Here is a 13,117-nt window from a genome sequence, read left to right as displayed (position 1 = left end):
GTCTTATAGCTGTACCTCAATATCAAGGTGCATTCCCTCCCCAGCATGAGGGAACGCTGGGCATGGAGCAGATGGAGATGAGACACTCACCGAATGAGCATTCCAGGACTGTGTTTTGGAGATGGTGTTGCACGTCCCCTTGGTCAGCCTTTGCAAGTGGTCCAGCCATTCGTGCAGGTCCTGGCTGGAGCTGCAGGACACAGTGATCCGCTCCGTCATGTTCCCTGTGGCAGAGGGTGAAAGAACAGTCTTTAGGTAACAGTAGAGACACACAGGGTGAGCTCAGCTCGGCACAGCCACAGGATGCTCCTCAGACTGCAGCATCTACTGTCTGCAACAGGCCAAGGCAAAGATGTGACTGTGTCCTGCTCCAGGCACCCAGTGTGGGAGCTGCACAGACAACCGAAGGGAATTGGTGAAACGAATGTGTGAGGCATTACTGCATGTTAAAGGCAAGCAAATGCGACATTTCCATGGTTAACAGGACCCTGACACCAAATGCCAGCAGCACAAACAGCCAAGGCACTGAGCATGAATTGACTGTGTATAGCTGCAGGTGATAAGTTGAAAAGGAAAACTGGGAGGAACATTAGGAAAACTCTTTAATGACCAGAGCTGCCAATAACTGAGGTGCTCACAGCTGCATGGGATGGATGCTGGATGCAGACAGGGCACACACAGCCCAGAGCAGTGCTACTGGGGAAGGTGATTTATCCCATACAGAGCACTGAAGGTCTCCAAAAGCAGCCCAGAGGCAGAGCTGGAGGGCGCTGGGAGGAGGTTGCCTCAACCAGGAGGGAGATGCTCAGGAATGTGCAGTGAAAGCACACAGTAAAGGGTGGTGCAGGGGTCAGGGCAAGGAGGAGACCACCGGCACCTCCAGTGGCAGCTGCTGTTGGGACTGGGAGCATGGCCTGAGCCACTGACCTGTGATTTCAAACATGTGCTCATTCCCTTCAGCATCTTCCAGCTTTGTCAGTGTCATTCCCGTCAAAGGCAGCCTTCCCTAAGGGAATTGAGGAGGAGTCAGTGTCTGCATCGGCTTCCCGGCGGGGGTTGTTCTGCTTGTTTTCCTGCCAATTCCTTTCTTTTTAGGAATCGCCATTAAAAACTCATTTGTAAAGGCTCCTGACTGCAGGAAGAGTCTCCTTGAATGTACGGATCTCCATTTCCCTGCACAACTAGGTCAAACCCTGGGAAGAGGCTCCCATGACAACTGAGTCATTCCCAGCTCATCTTCTACCCCTTCCCTTCACTAGATGCAAACCCTTTGTACAACCAAGTCAGAAGGACCAACTTGCCCTGGGTCTGGGGAAGCCTTCGCTGTGCCTCTGCTCTGCGTGTTGAACTGCCTGCTTACAGATGAAACCCAAAACCCCCAGCCGAATCCTTCCCAAACCTCTCCCATCTCTCCTGGGTATGACAAACGACATGTCAACACAAGAGCATCCTTCTGGAGTGTATTATTGATGGCTTCAGGCAACCAGAGGGAAACCAAGCTCCCAACAGCCTGGCTGCAGCCATTCAAATGGTGAAACTCAAGAAATACAGAGTTTTTGGGTGCCCCATGGAGAGGAAATGTTGAGCTCTTTACAGTGGGCTTTACAGTAGTGAAATATTCCCTAGTGAGGGCACAACACTGAAATCGTAGGGGGCAAACCTCTACGGCTGGGTCAGGACACCTTCACATCCACATCCTTCTTGAGGACAGCCCGCAGGCCACCATGCTCTGCAGGTTTTCCTTCCTAATTTCACAGCATTCACCTACCAAACGCTGTTCAACCACCCGGCAGGACAAAGGCACCAAGTGGCCTGGTAACACCAAACCCAAGTTCCCAGCACTTGCATGCCACCAGCAAGGTTTAAGGAAGCAGAGAGGGTTGAATTTGATAGAAGCTATCTGATTTCCTCCCTCACACCCAACGCCTTGCAGCTTCCAATTCAAACTGAGCGTGCCTACCTGATAGATGAACCCACTCATCCGTGGGCTTGCAGACAGCATCAGCAGAACGTTTGAAAACAACAAGAAATAGCGCTCCTCTTTCTCCTGCAGGGACATGAGTGTAGGTTAGGCCAGCCTGCAATGCCTCCCAAGCGGTTTCCTCCAGCAAACTGGACTTGTTGCAGCTGGAATCACAGCCTGGGAGAGATCCCTCCCCATACCCATTATTAGGGCTTTTCTTCTTTACAGCATCTCATTGCTGTCCTAGTTTTCCCTGCATACATCTTTGCCTGCTGATCCTCTCCCGGTCATTTCAAACTGCCTCCTAAGACCTTATGTCCTTCAGCATCTCGCATCCCAAACCAGGCTCTAGGACCAGACCCTACAGGGCTTTGTTTTACAGCTCTTCCCTTCCTGGGGAGTATTTGCTACAGCAAGCAAGGAATTCAGTGAGAACAGGCACCTTCCCACACCAAACACGCAGTGTGCATGGCTTTGACAGCACTGGTGAAGGTCTGTGGTGTGATGCTCCAGGCCCAGCAGCACAGGAATCCCTCCAGCTATTTCCAAAGCACAGTCAGCTCTGGAGTGGGACGTCACAGCATCACAGGAAGTGCAAAATGGTTATGGTAATGCATACTTCGAAGTCACTCTCATTTCTCAGAGTCAGTCACAGGGGGGAAAGGGGGAAATGAATGTGCTATATGACACTGAGATGCTCCTGCTTGAGGAGTGCATCAGCAAAGACCTGAAGCTAAGTCACCAGGGTGCCTGACTCCAAAGACATGCACAGTCCCGCTGTGTAGCTCTTCTCTGGCTGAAATGATTTGTTAGCATTGCTTGTCAGTGCTTTGCTGGCCTGGAGTGAGAGCAGCTGCTGCCTGATGCCGTGAGCAAAGGAGTATCTGGACACAATGCCTTTAGGCAGGAGGAGGACCACTGCACTCACCTCGCTTCCCCCGCACTGCACCATAACCTGGGACATGTAGATGATGCTTCCCATCGTTTTTATGTCCTCTCCTTCCCAGCGCTGGATGGATTCGGACAGGATCTGCAGCTCGAGTTGTTTCCTCTTCCTCAGCTCCTGGCACTGTGTCTGGGAATGGCAGGGAGAGGCTTCATTAGCCAAGAGGGCAGGAGCAAACTCAAACCATCCCAACAAAGACGGGATGCTCCCACAGCCACATGGGCTCAGGGCTGGTCATGTCAAGGGATAGGCAAAACCTGCTTGGGTGCTATTACACAGAGCTGGTTACAGATTTAGTGATCTATGAAGCACTGAACACATGAAAACGTCACCAAACATGCACCCTGCACTGAGCAAGCTTTTCTTTCCAAACCAGTGCCACCTCTGAGAGCACAGAGTCACAGTTTCCAAACCCAAGACAGCCACAGGGTGACAAGTCTCCCTCTTTGCTGGTGCTCACAGAGGTTTTGCCCATTTTGCCCAAGCAGCAAAGAGAGTTTTAGTTGCAGCAATGCAAAACCCCTGTGAATCAGTTGGGGGGGGGTGTTTTGTAACCAGAATCTGCAAACCCAGCAGCAGGCCTTGGCGCAGTGTTCCAGCAGAGCAGCCCAAAGAGAAGGTGCTGTCATTGAAAGGACTGCACCGATGCTCAGCAGCTGGGCACTGGAACAGCTCCATGGAGCCGCCAGTCCTTCAGCAGCTCTCGGCAAGCAGAGGACAGCACTGACGGAACAGACAGTCCTGCAAACCCAAGCAAGGCTTGCTTTAACTGACCCTCTGCCAAGGAAAAGCAGCTGCTAAGCCAAACCCGGGCTCAGTTCTCACCAGATACTTGGGTTTTTCCAAAGCCCTGTTCCTGGCAGAGATTCTCCTCTTTTCCCAGCTCAGTTTCATACAAACTCTTTGCCTACCCAGATCTTCAAAGTGAGACACTGCACTGGGGCTAGTTTGAATGTACGCATTTGAACCAAGCTGCGGGGGCCTCCTCTGGTTTTGCAGCTCCAAATCCAACATTCCCAGGATGCAAATCCATATAAAATCCACACCAATCCATCACAGCTTGTGCAGAGGCACCACTGCAAATCACAGCAGCAACATGGTCCGTCCCTGGTCCTACTGTGGGACCAGACATCTGTCACGAGGGGCATCTCTGCCCATCTGACCTCAGATCCGCACTGAACCTCTTCAGTTATCTCATAATTACATTAAATTACTCAGCACCCAAGTGCACATTTCAAGTAAACCCATCCATTGCTTACGAGCACTCCTGTAGATTAACATCACCTTGTAACTTCACTGAATTATTGCCCTATTATCTACCAGAACAAATGGAAGGGGAGCTGGGTTTCTAAGTAAATGTAATATAATCACCCTTTCCTGTTTTCTATGAACTTTCTCCTCCCCATCTTTTATCTGCACTGCTAAGCACCGAAAAACCTGCATCTGCAGTGCTAAGGAAGGAAGCTGGACCACATCTGGAGTGGTTGGAGTGAAAGGTATTCAGGCCACAAAGTGAGAGAGACTACAGCTTCCTTAACAACTGAGGAAAGCTTTGCTGGGTAAAAGCTTTGTGCACGTGGGTGGCTTTTCCCCCTCTTTTTCCTCTCAGTGCAGCAGGACTCGGAGGGGTGCAGGTAACCCAGCTCCCAGGAACAGGTCTGTTAGCTCGGACTCGGCCCTTTGCTTGCTCTGTTCCCCACAGCAAAGTCCATATTGCAATATGGTCAAGGTCTCCTGACACCCCTGGAGCAAAAATCCTCTACAAAACCAAAAGTCACCCGATGGGCACCAGCAGCTGAGTCAGGCAACCCTGGTAACCTTTCACAGCTCATCTCAGCAAGCACGGGGCGCTCTGGATCAGGGTATGGAGGCAAAAGGACATGAAAGGGACCCTGTCACCACCACCACCCACATGTGGCTTTCTGCCACAGAGCACACCGAGCATCCTTCATCCCTTCATCCCTCCTGCTGGGAGCACGGAGCCGAGGTGCAATTGCTGGGAACACGCAGCCAGAGGGGCAGCTCTAGACTTGAGACTTGAGATTAAGATGCTTTAAACCCCATCTTTTCCATTCCAGAAGACTTATTTTGTTTCTAATGGAGGAGACAAATGTCAGGCTTGACTCATCCAACGCAGCCCTGAAACGGAGCGTGCTATTTTAAGAACTGCCACCTACCACAAGGGACTTGAAGGATGTGAGGGCTTTCAGAACCTCTTCGTGATCTGCATGCGCCTCCTAGTGAAGGGAGAGAAGAAGCCTTCAGCCACCGCCACCACCAGCATCATCACCCTGTGCAGCACCCACTGCCCCAGGGCATCCAGGGCTGCAGAGCCCACAGGGGGGATGCAGGGCAGAGGGGCCGCTGGAGGGGACAAAGCCTCCCAGGTACCTTCCTCACCACCCAGGTCAATGGGATGTGGTTTAAAGCAACCATGCAATTCATTAATACCAATTTCATGAGTGTAAAGTGGGCACAGCAAGAACAGATGTGATTTCATTCAGGACAAACTCAGCTTGCAAAGAAAATCAATGAAACCAGGCAGAGGTGTAGGGTGGATCGCTGGTTTCACCTTCAGGAAGGAAACTCCCATTGGCATGCATGGTATTGTAGCCATTGCCCCATCAAGGGTGCCATTTCCATGAGCATCAATGGGACCTTCACCTCCAGGCTGAAGGCAGCAGAGAGCTCCTGGCTGAGAGAGGGGAAAGCAGGATGCTGCCCCTTATCTCTGACTGCAGCTGCATGCTAGTGCTCTCCTAGCACCTCCTCCTGGATCTAGGGCCCCACAACATAAGCTCTTCACCATGCAGGCAGGTGTCCAGCTTGTGATGGAGCAGTCCCTGCAGCTGTCAGGGATTTCTCACCTCTGAATCTGGGATGAGGACTGCCCTGAACATACCTACCCTGTTTCCAGCTGCACAGCAGCAGAGGGAATGCTCTGGTACACTCGACACTGCATACATCTGCATTGGACACATCCATCCTCCTCCCACGGCATCACAGCTTAAACCTCAACCCTACTGATTCATGCAACAAACCTCCCACGCTCGGCTTAGAAACTAGGAGGAATAGGTGATGTGTGTGCCCCTGAATCCACTGCTGAATCCCACACAGCATCCTGTACAGAGCACACTGTCTCTGCACGGGCATGGTGGCTGCAGCCACGCTCAGCTCAGGCCCTGCAGCCTGGTGAGAGCAGGACAGGTCTGTGATGTGCACACAGTGCTCTTACACCCTATGCCAGTGCCTCAGCACCCTCACAGGGAACAGCTTCTGCCTAAGAGCTCATCTCAGTCTCCCCTCTGTCAGGTTAAAGCCATTCCCCTTGGCCTGTCCCTCCATCCCTTGTCCCAAGCCCCTCTCCAGCTTTCCTGCAGCCCCTTCAGGCACTGGAGCTGCTCTCAGGTCTCCCCTTCAGGAGCCTTCTCTTCTCCAGGCTGCCCCAGCCCAGCTCTCTCAGCCTGGCTCCAGAGCAGAGCTGCTCCAGCCCTCGCAGCATCCCCATGGCCTCCTCTGCACTCACTCCAGCAGCTCCACGTCCCTCTTGTGCTGCTGCCCCAGAGCTGGATCAGAGCTGCAGGGGGGTCTCCCCAGAGCACAGCAGAAGGGCAGGATCCCCTCCCTGAGCTGCTGCTCACGCTCTGGGGGTGCAGCCCAGCACATGGGGGAGTCAGGCTGGGATGTGCAATGAATGACCCTGGTGAAGTGTGCTGAGTAATTAACTCTGGAAGAGGGAAGAAGCAAACCCAGCTAAACCCAGACTTTGTTGCTTCTGTTTCCTTCACCTCCTTAGCCCACCCTCGGGGTTTACATGTTGCAGCATCCACAGGCGAGGAGCAGAGCTCCATCAACAGAGATCTCTACAGGAGAGGGGAGGAGACATGTCCTGAAATAGATCTGCCACTCGCTGAGGGCCTCTGTGTCCCTTTCCTGCTCCCTCTGCTCCCAGGCACTCACCCAGTGTCTGCCCTGGCTGCCAGGTCTACCTCTGCCTCCATCCCGGAGCACGAGCCTGGGGTGAGGGCTGGGAATGTGCCTGGGAGCAAGTGGCACCGGAATGTCATGAAATGGAAATAAAAACAGTGATTTATTAACCGCTGTGCAAATAAATACCAGCTGTGGCCTGACCCTCAACTCTGCTTTTACTTGGGCTGGAAATAGCCCGTCTCTGAGGATGGGCTGGAGCAAAGAGCAGGCAATGCCTTCCTGCAACATCCCCGACACTTCCACTGCTTCCTCACTTCTAATCTGAATGGTAGCTAATATCCCCCGGAGGTGGGACACCTCCTCGGAGGGTAGGAGGGGTAGTAAGTACTTGTAGCAATGTGGTGCTTGAGCAGTTTGAGGTGGAGGGGGCAGCATCAAGGGGCACATCCTGCCCAGCAGCCCCCCCTGCATCCCACCTACCTCCATGTGCCGCTCCAGCTCCTGCAGCAGCGTCACGTATTTATCCAGCCTCAGGAAGGGTTTGCTGAGGCTCGTGGTCAGGATGAGAATGCCGGGGTTGGCCGCACCCTGGCTCTCCATGAACTTCTCCAGCTCATCACTATAAATAGAGACAACAACAAGGAGGAGGAGGAGGGCTCGCCACCGCCAAGGGCTGCGTTCTGCTGCCTCCCACACTCTCCTCATGGCCAGGGCTCTGCCTTTCCCAAGGCAGCTCAGCCACTCACTTTGAGCACCTCAGCACCACAGACCCAGCAGGGAGCTGTGAGCTCCCAGCCAAGCAAGACCCTGCTCCCCAGGGATGCAGGGGAGGTGCTGTGCTGGAGGATGCTGCAGCAGCGCACTGGGATGCTGCTGGGAGCAGTGATGCAGGTGGTAGCACGGACATCACCCCGGAATACATGGCCTGTGTGTGTCAGCACATCTGCCAAAGCTGGTTCTTGGACTGATTGAAGGAAAGGGGTCAGATTGAGCAACCACAAGAGTGAGTCATTTACAGGAGTCAGGTTTTGCGCTGGGCTGAATCAAAGCTGGATTTGGGGAGGTAAGTAAATAAATACATTGTGATCTCCCATTGCTGAATGGGAAGGCTTAAACAGTATGGCCAGGGGTTCTGGTTTTCCTATCACTGCAGGGAGGACAGCTAAAGTGCATTAGAGATGACACAGATGTATGCCTTTGGCTTGGCATGCTCTTTAGCACGACATGACTCAAATTCAAGTGGGACATGAAGAAAGATGGTATTACTGCTATGTACCAATGACCCTGCAAATCAACTATGTGCTTGAACAACTGACAACTCAGGTGACTGGGTGACTTGATGACCACCCTCCTTTTGCAGTGATGTACTCCACACACCATAGTGCCACACGGGAACACACTCCCCTGTGTGAGTGGGTCTGAAAGCAAGCAACAATCATAGGAGATGCTACTGCAAGGGCTGAGATTGCCTCTGTTCTACTGAAGAGTCCTGTATGGGCAGACAGGAGCTGTGAACACAAGCAGCACGAGTTGTGTCCATGCTGGAGCTAAGAGCCCAAAGCTCCAGCAGTTTTCCCAGCAGCAGGCTCCCATGTTATCCGCTTGCTCTATTGTCAAACTACAGTTCAGAAGCCACACGAAGCCAAGTGTTGATAAAAGGAACATTTTAAAGGTAGGATTTCAGCCTCCATCTCCTGCTCCATCACTCACCTGTGTTGTGTGAGCACGTTGACTGCTGAGGGGTGGTTAGCACAGTAGGTCAGGTACAGGGAGCGGAACTGGGGCATCAGGTTCATGAAACAGCCTCCCACACGCTGCTGGTTCTCGGGGAGCCTGTGGACACCAACTCGTCATGTTAAGCCTCTTGCTCTGCACCCTGCACCTACAGCGCCCTCAGGGATCTGCCCAGGGGCCACTTGCTGCACCAGGACATTCCCAAGCCACCATGTAACTGCAGCACAGAGCAGAATACCCAACGTTCCCAATATTCAGTCTCTTCCCCATCTGCTTTCAGCCCTTCCAAAGGAGAAGCAAGGCTAAGGCTGCAGACATCTGCTGCTTCCCTGTGGGAAATCATCACCCTTAATAACCTGCTCTTTGCCCGCTGGCAATCCCTACCTGCCTGCCTGCCAGGTCTCCCACCCTGTTTGTGTCTGCACCTTTGGTCTAGGTACACTTCCATGTCAGGTCTGGTGACACTCTCATTCAGCAGATGCCTTAACAGTAGAGATGTCAGAGCTTCTTCTACCTTCCCTCCTGCCTCTTCAATCCTGTTATTCCCTGCTCTATTTAACAAGCCTAAGACAGCAGCCAGGAGGAACATTAATGAACAGGTCTTTCTATTATTTTTAGCTGCAGTTTAATAGCTTAACCACCTCAGTGCTATGGCATGAGCTTACTTCGCAACTTCTTCCAAGGCTTGGTTCAGTGTCTGCTGGAATGCAGAGATTTCTTCCATGTTTCCCAGCAACGACGCAATGTCCCCAGCACTGAGCCTAAAAGAATCAAATCAACAAGGAGCATCAGAGAGGGGTCGCTCCAGGGAGCATCCCCCATGGTATCTGTCCTTCCAGAAAGACCCAGGAATTTCTCCTTCCCCGGCTACACCATCAGACATGGGAAAATCCAAACCCCACGATGTGCTACAGACCACAGCATCCCGGAGAAGATGCCTGCTGCCAAGGATTATCTTAATTGGATTTTAATCACTTAATCACACTAATCTGCTCCCATGTTTAGCTGTCTAATAGACACAGACAGACGGGATTTCAGCCAGGGGCGGGGAGGAAGGTGTGGACACAGACAGCTTTGTCTGCAGGGATTCACGCTGTGCGGTTCCCTGTGGCAGGAGGGTCCTGCAGAGCTGCTCCTTGGGTAGGGCTGGCTTTGTTCCTTGCGAGAGGTGGATTCTTCCTAGCCAAAGCCTTATGCGTGTGCTTCTGAGAGAGCCATCCCCAGAGTCCCTCTCGCACCACCCTCATTTGCTGCCTACAAGGCTGAGAGCACGAGATGTTTTCACAGCTGAATATATCCCACATGGAGATCTGGGGAGGGAGGAGAGGTTTAAATACAAAGGCCGTAAGACACCACTGCCCCATCTCTCCAGGCTGGACCACACTGCTCTTTGCCTGTGATGCTCTGGAGTACCCAGTCCCCCTGCAGCGTGCTCAGCCACAGGGACCCCAGCCCCAAACGCAGACACAAGGACAGGGTCACTGATGGCACCTTTGGAAGAAATGAGTGAAGCTGAAGCAATGCAGGAGGTGAAGATGTTGCACCAGGGTGAGACTGTCAATGGGAACCTACTGATAGGCACCAGCATGCTGAGTAAGCACAGGGCGGCGTGTGCTGCCTCTGCATGGATGGGAACACATCAGCTTCTTCCACAGGTAAGCCCTGGCAGTGTCCCTCCTGGTGCTGCTAAGGGATGGCAGCACACTCTTCCCAAGCATGGAGACACTTAAAAGCTGGTAGCTGTGCAGATGGGAATGCAGGAAGAGGGGAGTCACTTCTTGCCCAGCAGCAGTTTGGATCTAGCAAGAGGCAGTCTGACCACCAAGAATACACGGGATCGTGCACCAAGTAAAGAGAGGATGAGGAGGTACCCCCTGGGGCTGAGAAGTCACACCAGGGCAGACGGCAAGGGGAGAAGCCATGCAAGGTGTACCACTGGGAACGCGCATGGTGCAACAGCCACACAGAGGGTTTAACAGGAGGAGCTGCCCATCTCGAACACAGCCCGATGCCTGCAGCACCTCTGAGGAACAGGGAAGAGCAGGAGCTACAATGTGGGGGCTTTTGTGGTTCACGGGGAAGCTGTGAGGCTTTACAAGAAGAGCAGCAGCAAGCCCTCAACATCCACAAGCAGGGAAGTAATGAGCTCTGGTCCATTTTACGGGGTTCTCTGCACCTCGGATGCCCTTATAGCTTACTTATCGTAAGACTGGAGGGGTCTTAAGTAAGTTCCCAGAAGTGACTGTAGTTCCTTCGCATAATCTCGCTCTGTTTCCAGAATGTTTTGCAACACCTAAGGGTGAGAGACACAGCACTGAGTACATCCTTGTGCCAGCGACTCAGGAACACGACATCAGCTTCATGGCAGGGAAAAGCATGGAAGTGCATTTCAAGCCCATAGATTACATTTGCTAACGCAGACCCCAGAACGCTCAGGATTGGGAGTCCAATCTGGGGATTTGACTTTGGAAACTGGAGCAGGGCTGGAAAGGGGGTGTTAAAGGCTGCTCCTTCTCTGGCAAAGCGCGACGACAGCGTCAGCCCAGCTCCGAGTTCACCTCTCAGCAGCCAATTCATCCCTGGCCAACCCCTGCCTGCATGCTGCCGCTCAGCACTCAGGTTTCTCGGTGTGGATGAGCCTTGGGGACAGAGGAGGTGGTCCCCAGCTCTCTGGACACAGCATTTCTGCTTCGCTTTGCTTGAAACGCATTTAGACGCACTGATGAGCACGTCCCACCTGCGGCACGGAGAGCCGGGGATGTTCGCATGCAGGCGTCTCAACTCCCTTGCACTGCAGGAAGGTGCCTGCCCCCCTTTGCCAGATCTCAGGCTGGTGAAGGAGGTTCCTCCGTGCATTCTGCAGCCCCAGTTCATAGCCCAGGCCAGGCAAACAAGCCAGGCTGGGAGCTGTGGGGCTGCCCCATCTCCAAGGCACAGGCAGGGGTGTAACATCCCCAACCAACCCCAGGGATCAGAGCCCTCATCTGGCTTCCTTCATGCCCTGCCGTTATCTGCCCATCAACACCCTGCAGCCCACGGCAGTGACTGGAACAGAGACACTGTGCTCCCCAACATCCATCTCAAAGCTGCCACCTCCGCTGTGTTATCCCTAGAGTCTCTCCTCTTGACATCTAGCAGCAACTTCCATTCATTGTCTCGACAGCCCTAAATCAAGGGAATGGCAACAACCGCATTGAACTACAGTCACGTCCCCAGTTGTTACCAACTGCTCCAATGATTTCTAAGGGAAGGAGCCACTTCAGGAGCCTAATAATACACTGCTTATTAAAATGTATGATCAGCACTTTGGAACTTACCACCGGGTAATAATTCTTTGTCAGCTGAGTGCTTTCAAGTCCTTTTAACGCTTTGGGAGAGAGCGGTTTATCTGCACATAGAAAACACATCAGTAAATGACAGTGCACAGCTCGCATTGTCCCAGCAGGAAAAGTCAGCGCCACAAACATAGCATCACCCCCGTGAACACAGCCCTTCAGCTGCGGGGTGGTTTGCCTGCTTCAGAAGAACCAGGAGCAGCTCAAAGCTGTGCATCTGAAGGGGGTTACAAGGATGCTTGACATCGTTTCACCCATCAGGGACTGGTGGGTGACAAGGTCTAGTGTGAGGCGTCCCTGCCCATGGCAGGGGTGGGAACTGGATGATCTTAAGGTCCCTTCCAACCCAAACTGTTCTATGATTCTGTGACAGAGCAGCAGCCGAGTGAGCAGCACTGCACAGCCCCTGCCAGCTCCCTTACAGGTCTGCTCTGAAATCCCTGGCAGCAGCCCCGTGTCTGGCACTGTTTGGAGCAACAGCGTAGCTCCAACCAGCCCACAAAATCTGGGGTTTCAAACTGGCTGTCTATCAGAAATGCTGGATCCGGCGTTGTGCTCCAGGTGATTCACAAGGCACTTGATGCCAACACCCACGGAGGGGCTGGACCCTGACCCCCACATCATTTGTGATGCAAAATCCTTCTCTGAATGAAGGTAGATTTGAATAAACCTGGAAACCATCAAATCAGGGAATGGTTTGGGTTGGAAGAGATCTCAAAGCTCCTCCAGCTCCAACCCCTGCCACAGGCAGGGACCCCTTCCACTAGAGCACTTCCACTTGCTCCAAGCCCCTGTGTCCAACCTGCCCTTGAACACTGCCAGGGATGGGGCAGCCACAGCTTCTCTGGGCACCCTGTGCCAGCGCCTCAGCACCCTCACAGGGAAGAGCTTCTGCCTAAGAGCTCATCTCAGTCTCCCCTCGGGCAGGTTAAAGCCATTCCCCTTGGCCTGTCCCTACAGGCCCTTGTCCAAAGACCCTCGACTGCTGCTCCATCCAGCCTCCCCCAGCCTGTGTTTGTGCTGGGATTGCCCCGACCCAAGGGCAGGACCTTGCCCTTGGCCTTGTTGAACTCCAGCCTGTCCAGGCCCTTCTGGATCCCATCCCATCCCTCCAGCGTGTCAACTGCATTACACAGCCTGGTGTCATCAGCAAACTTCCTTCTGCATTGCTAAGTCCCACCGACAGCAATTACTTTCACACTGATAGCA

At 53.1% G+C, this 13,117-nt stretch overlaps 1 protein-coding gene and 1 long non-coding RNA gene across 7 annotated transcripts in view; both read right to left on the bottom strand.

Moving 5' to 3' along the window:
* LOC133265562 (uncharacterized) overlaps positions 1–13,117 on the bottom strand; it is a 377,264-nt gene that overhangs the window by 109,301 nt on the left and 254,846 nt on the right. The window lies entirely within an intron of this gene.
* ARHGEF6 (Rac/Cdc42 guanine nucleotide exchange factor 6) overlaps positions 1–13,117 on the bottom strand; it is a 38,747-nt gene that overhangs the window by 9,689 nt on the left and 15,941 nt on the right. For 5 of the 6 annotated variants that reach the window (XM_061446198.1, XM_061446199.1, XM_061446202.1 and 2 more), the window contains 10 exons: positions 11,891–11,961; positions 10,772–10,866; positions 9,239–9,334; positions 8,550–8,672; positions 7,320–7,458; positions 5,087–5,146; positions 2,892–3,038; positions 1,961–2,047; positions 928–1,006; positions 91–224 (listed from right to left, as the gene is read on the bottom strand). In XM_061446198.1, the coding sequence (XP_061302182.1) occupies positions 91–224; positions 928–1,006; positions 1,961–2,047; positions 2,892–3,038; positions 5,087–5,146; positions 7,320–7,458; positions 8,550–8,672; positions 9,239–9,334; positions 10,772–10,866; positions 11,891–11,961 (1,031 nt within the window). The remainder of the gene's footprint in view (positions 1–90; positions 225–927; positions 1,007–1,960; positions 2,048–2,891; positions 3,039–5,086; positions 5,147–7,319; positions 7,459–8,549; positions 8,673–9,238; positions 9,335–10,771; positions 10,867–11,890; positions 11,962–13,117) is intronic. The other variant, XM_061446200.1, reaches the window with a different exon arrangement.

The sequence above is a fragment of the Pezoporus flaviventris genome, unplaced genomic scaffold (genome assembly GCF_033815535.1).
Source record: "Pezoporus flaviventris isolate CSIRO_AGI_PZ_B2104156 unplaced genomic scaffold, CSIRO_AGI_Pfla_v1 ptg000005l, whole genome shotgun sequence".
NCBI lineage: Eukaryota > Metazoa > Chordata > Aves > Psittaciformes > Psittacidae > Pezoporus > Pezoporus flaviventris.
The sequence above is the reverse complement of the archived record's forward strand: the minus strand, read 5'-3'. Positions and strand labels throughout refer to the sequence as shown.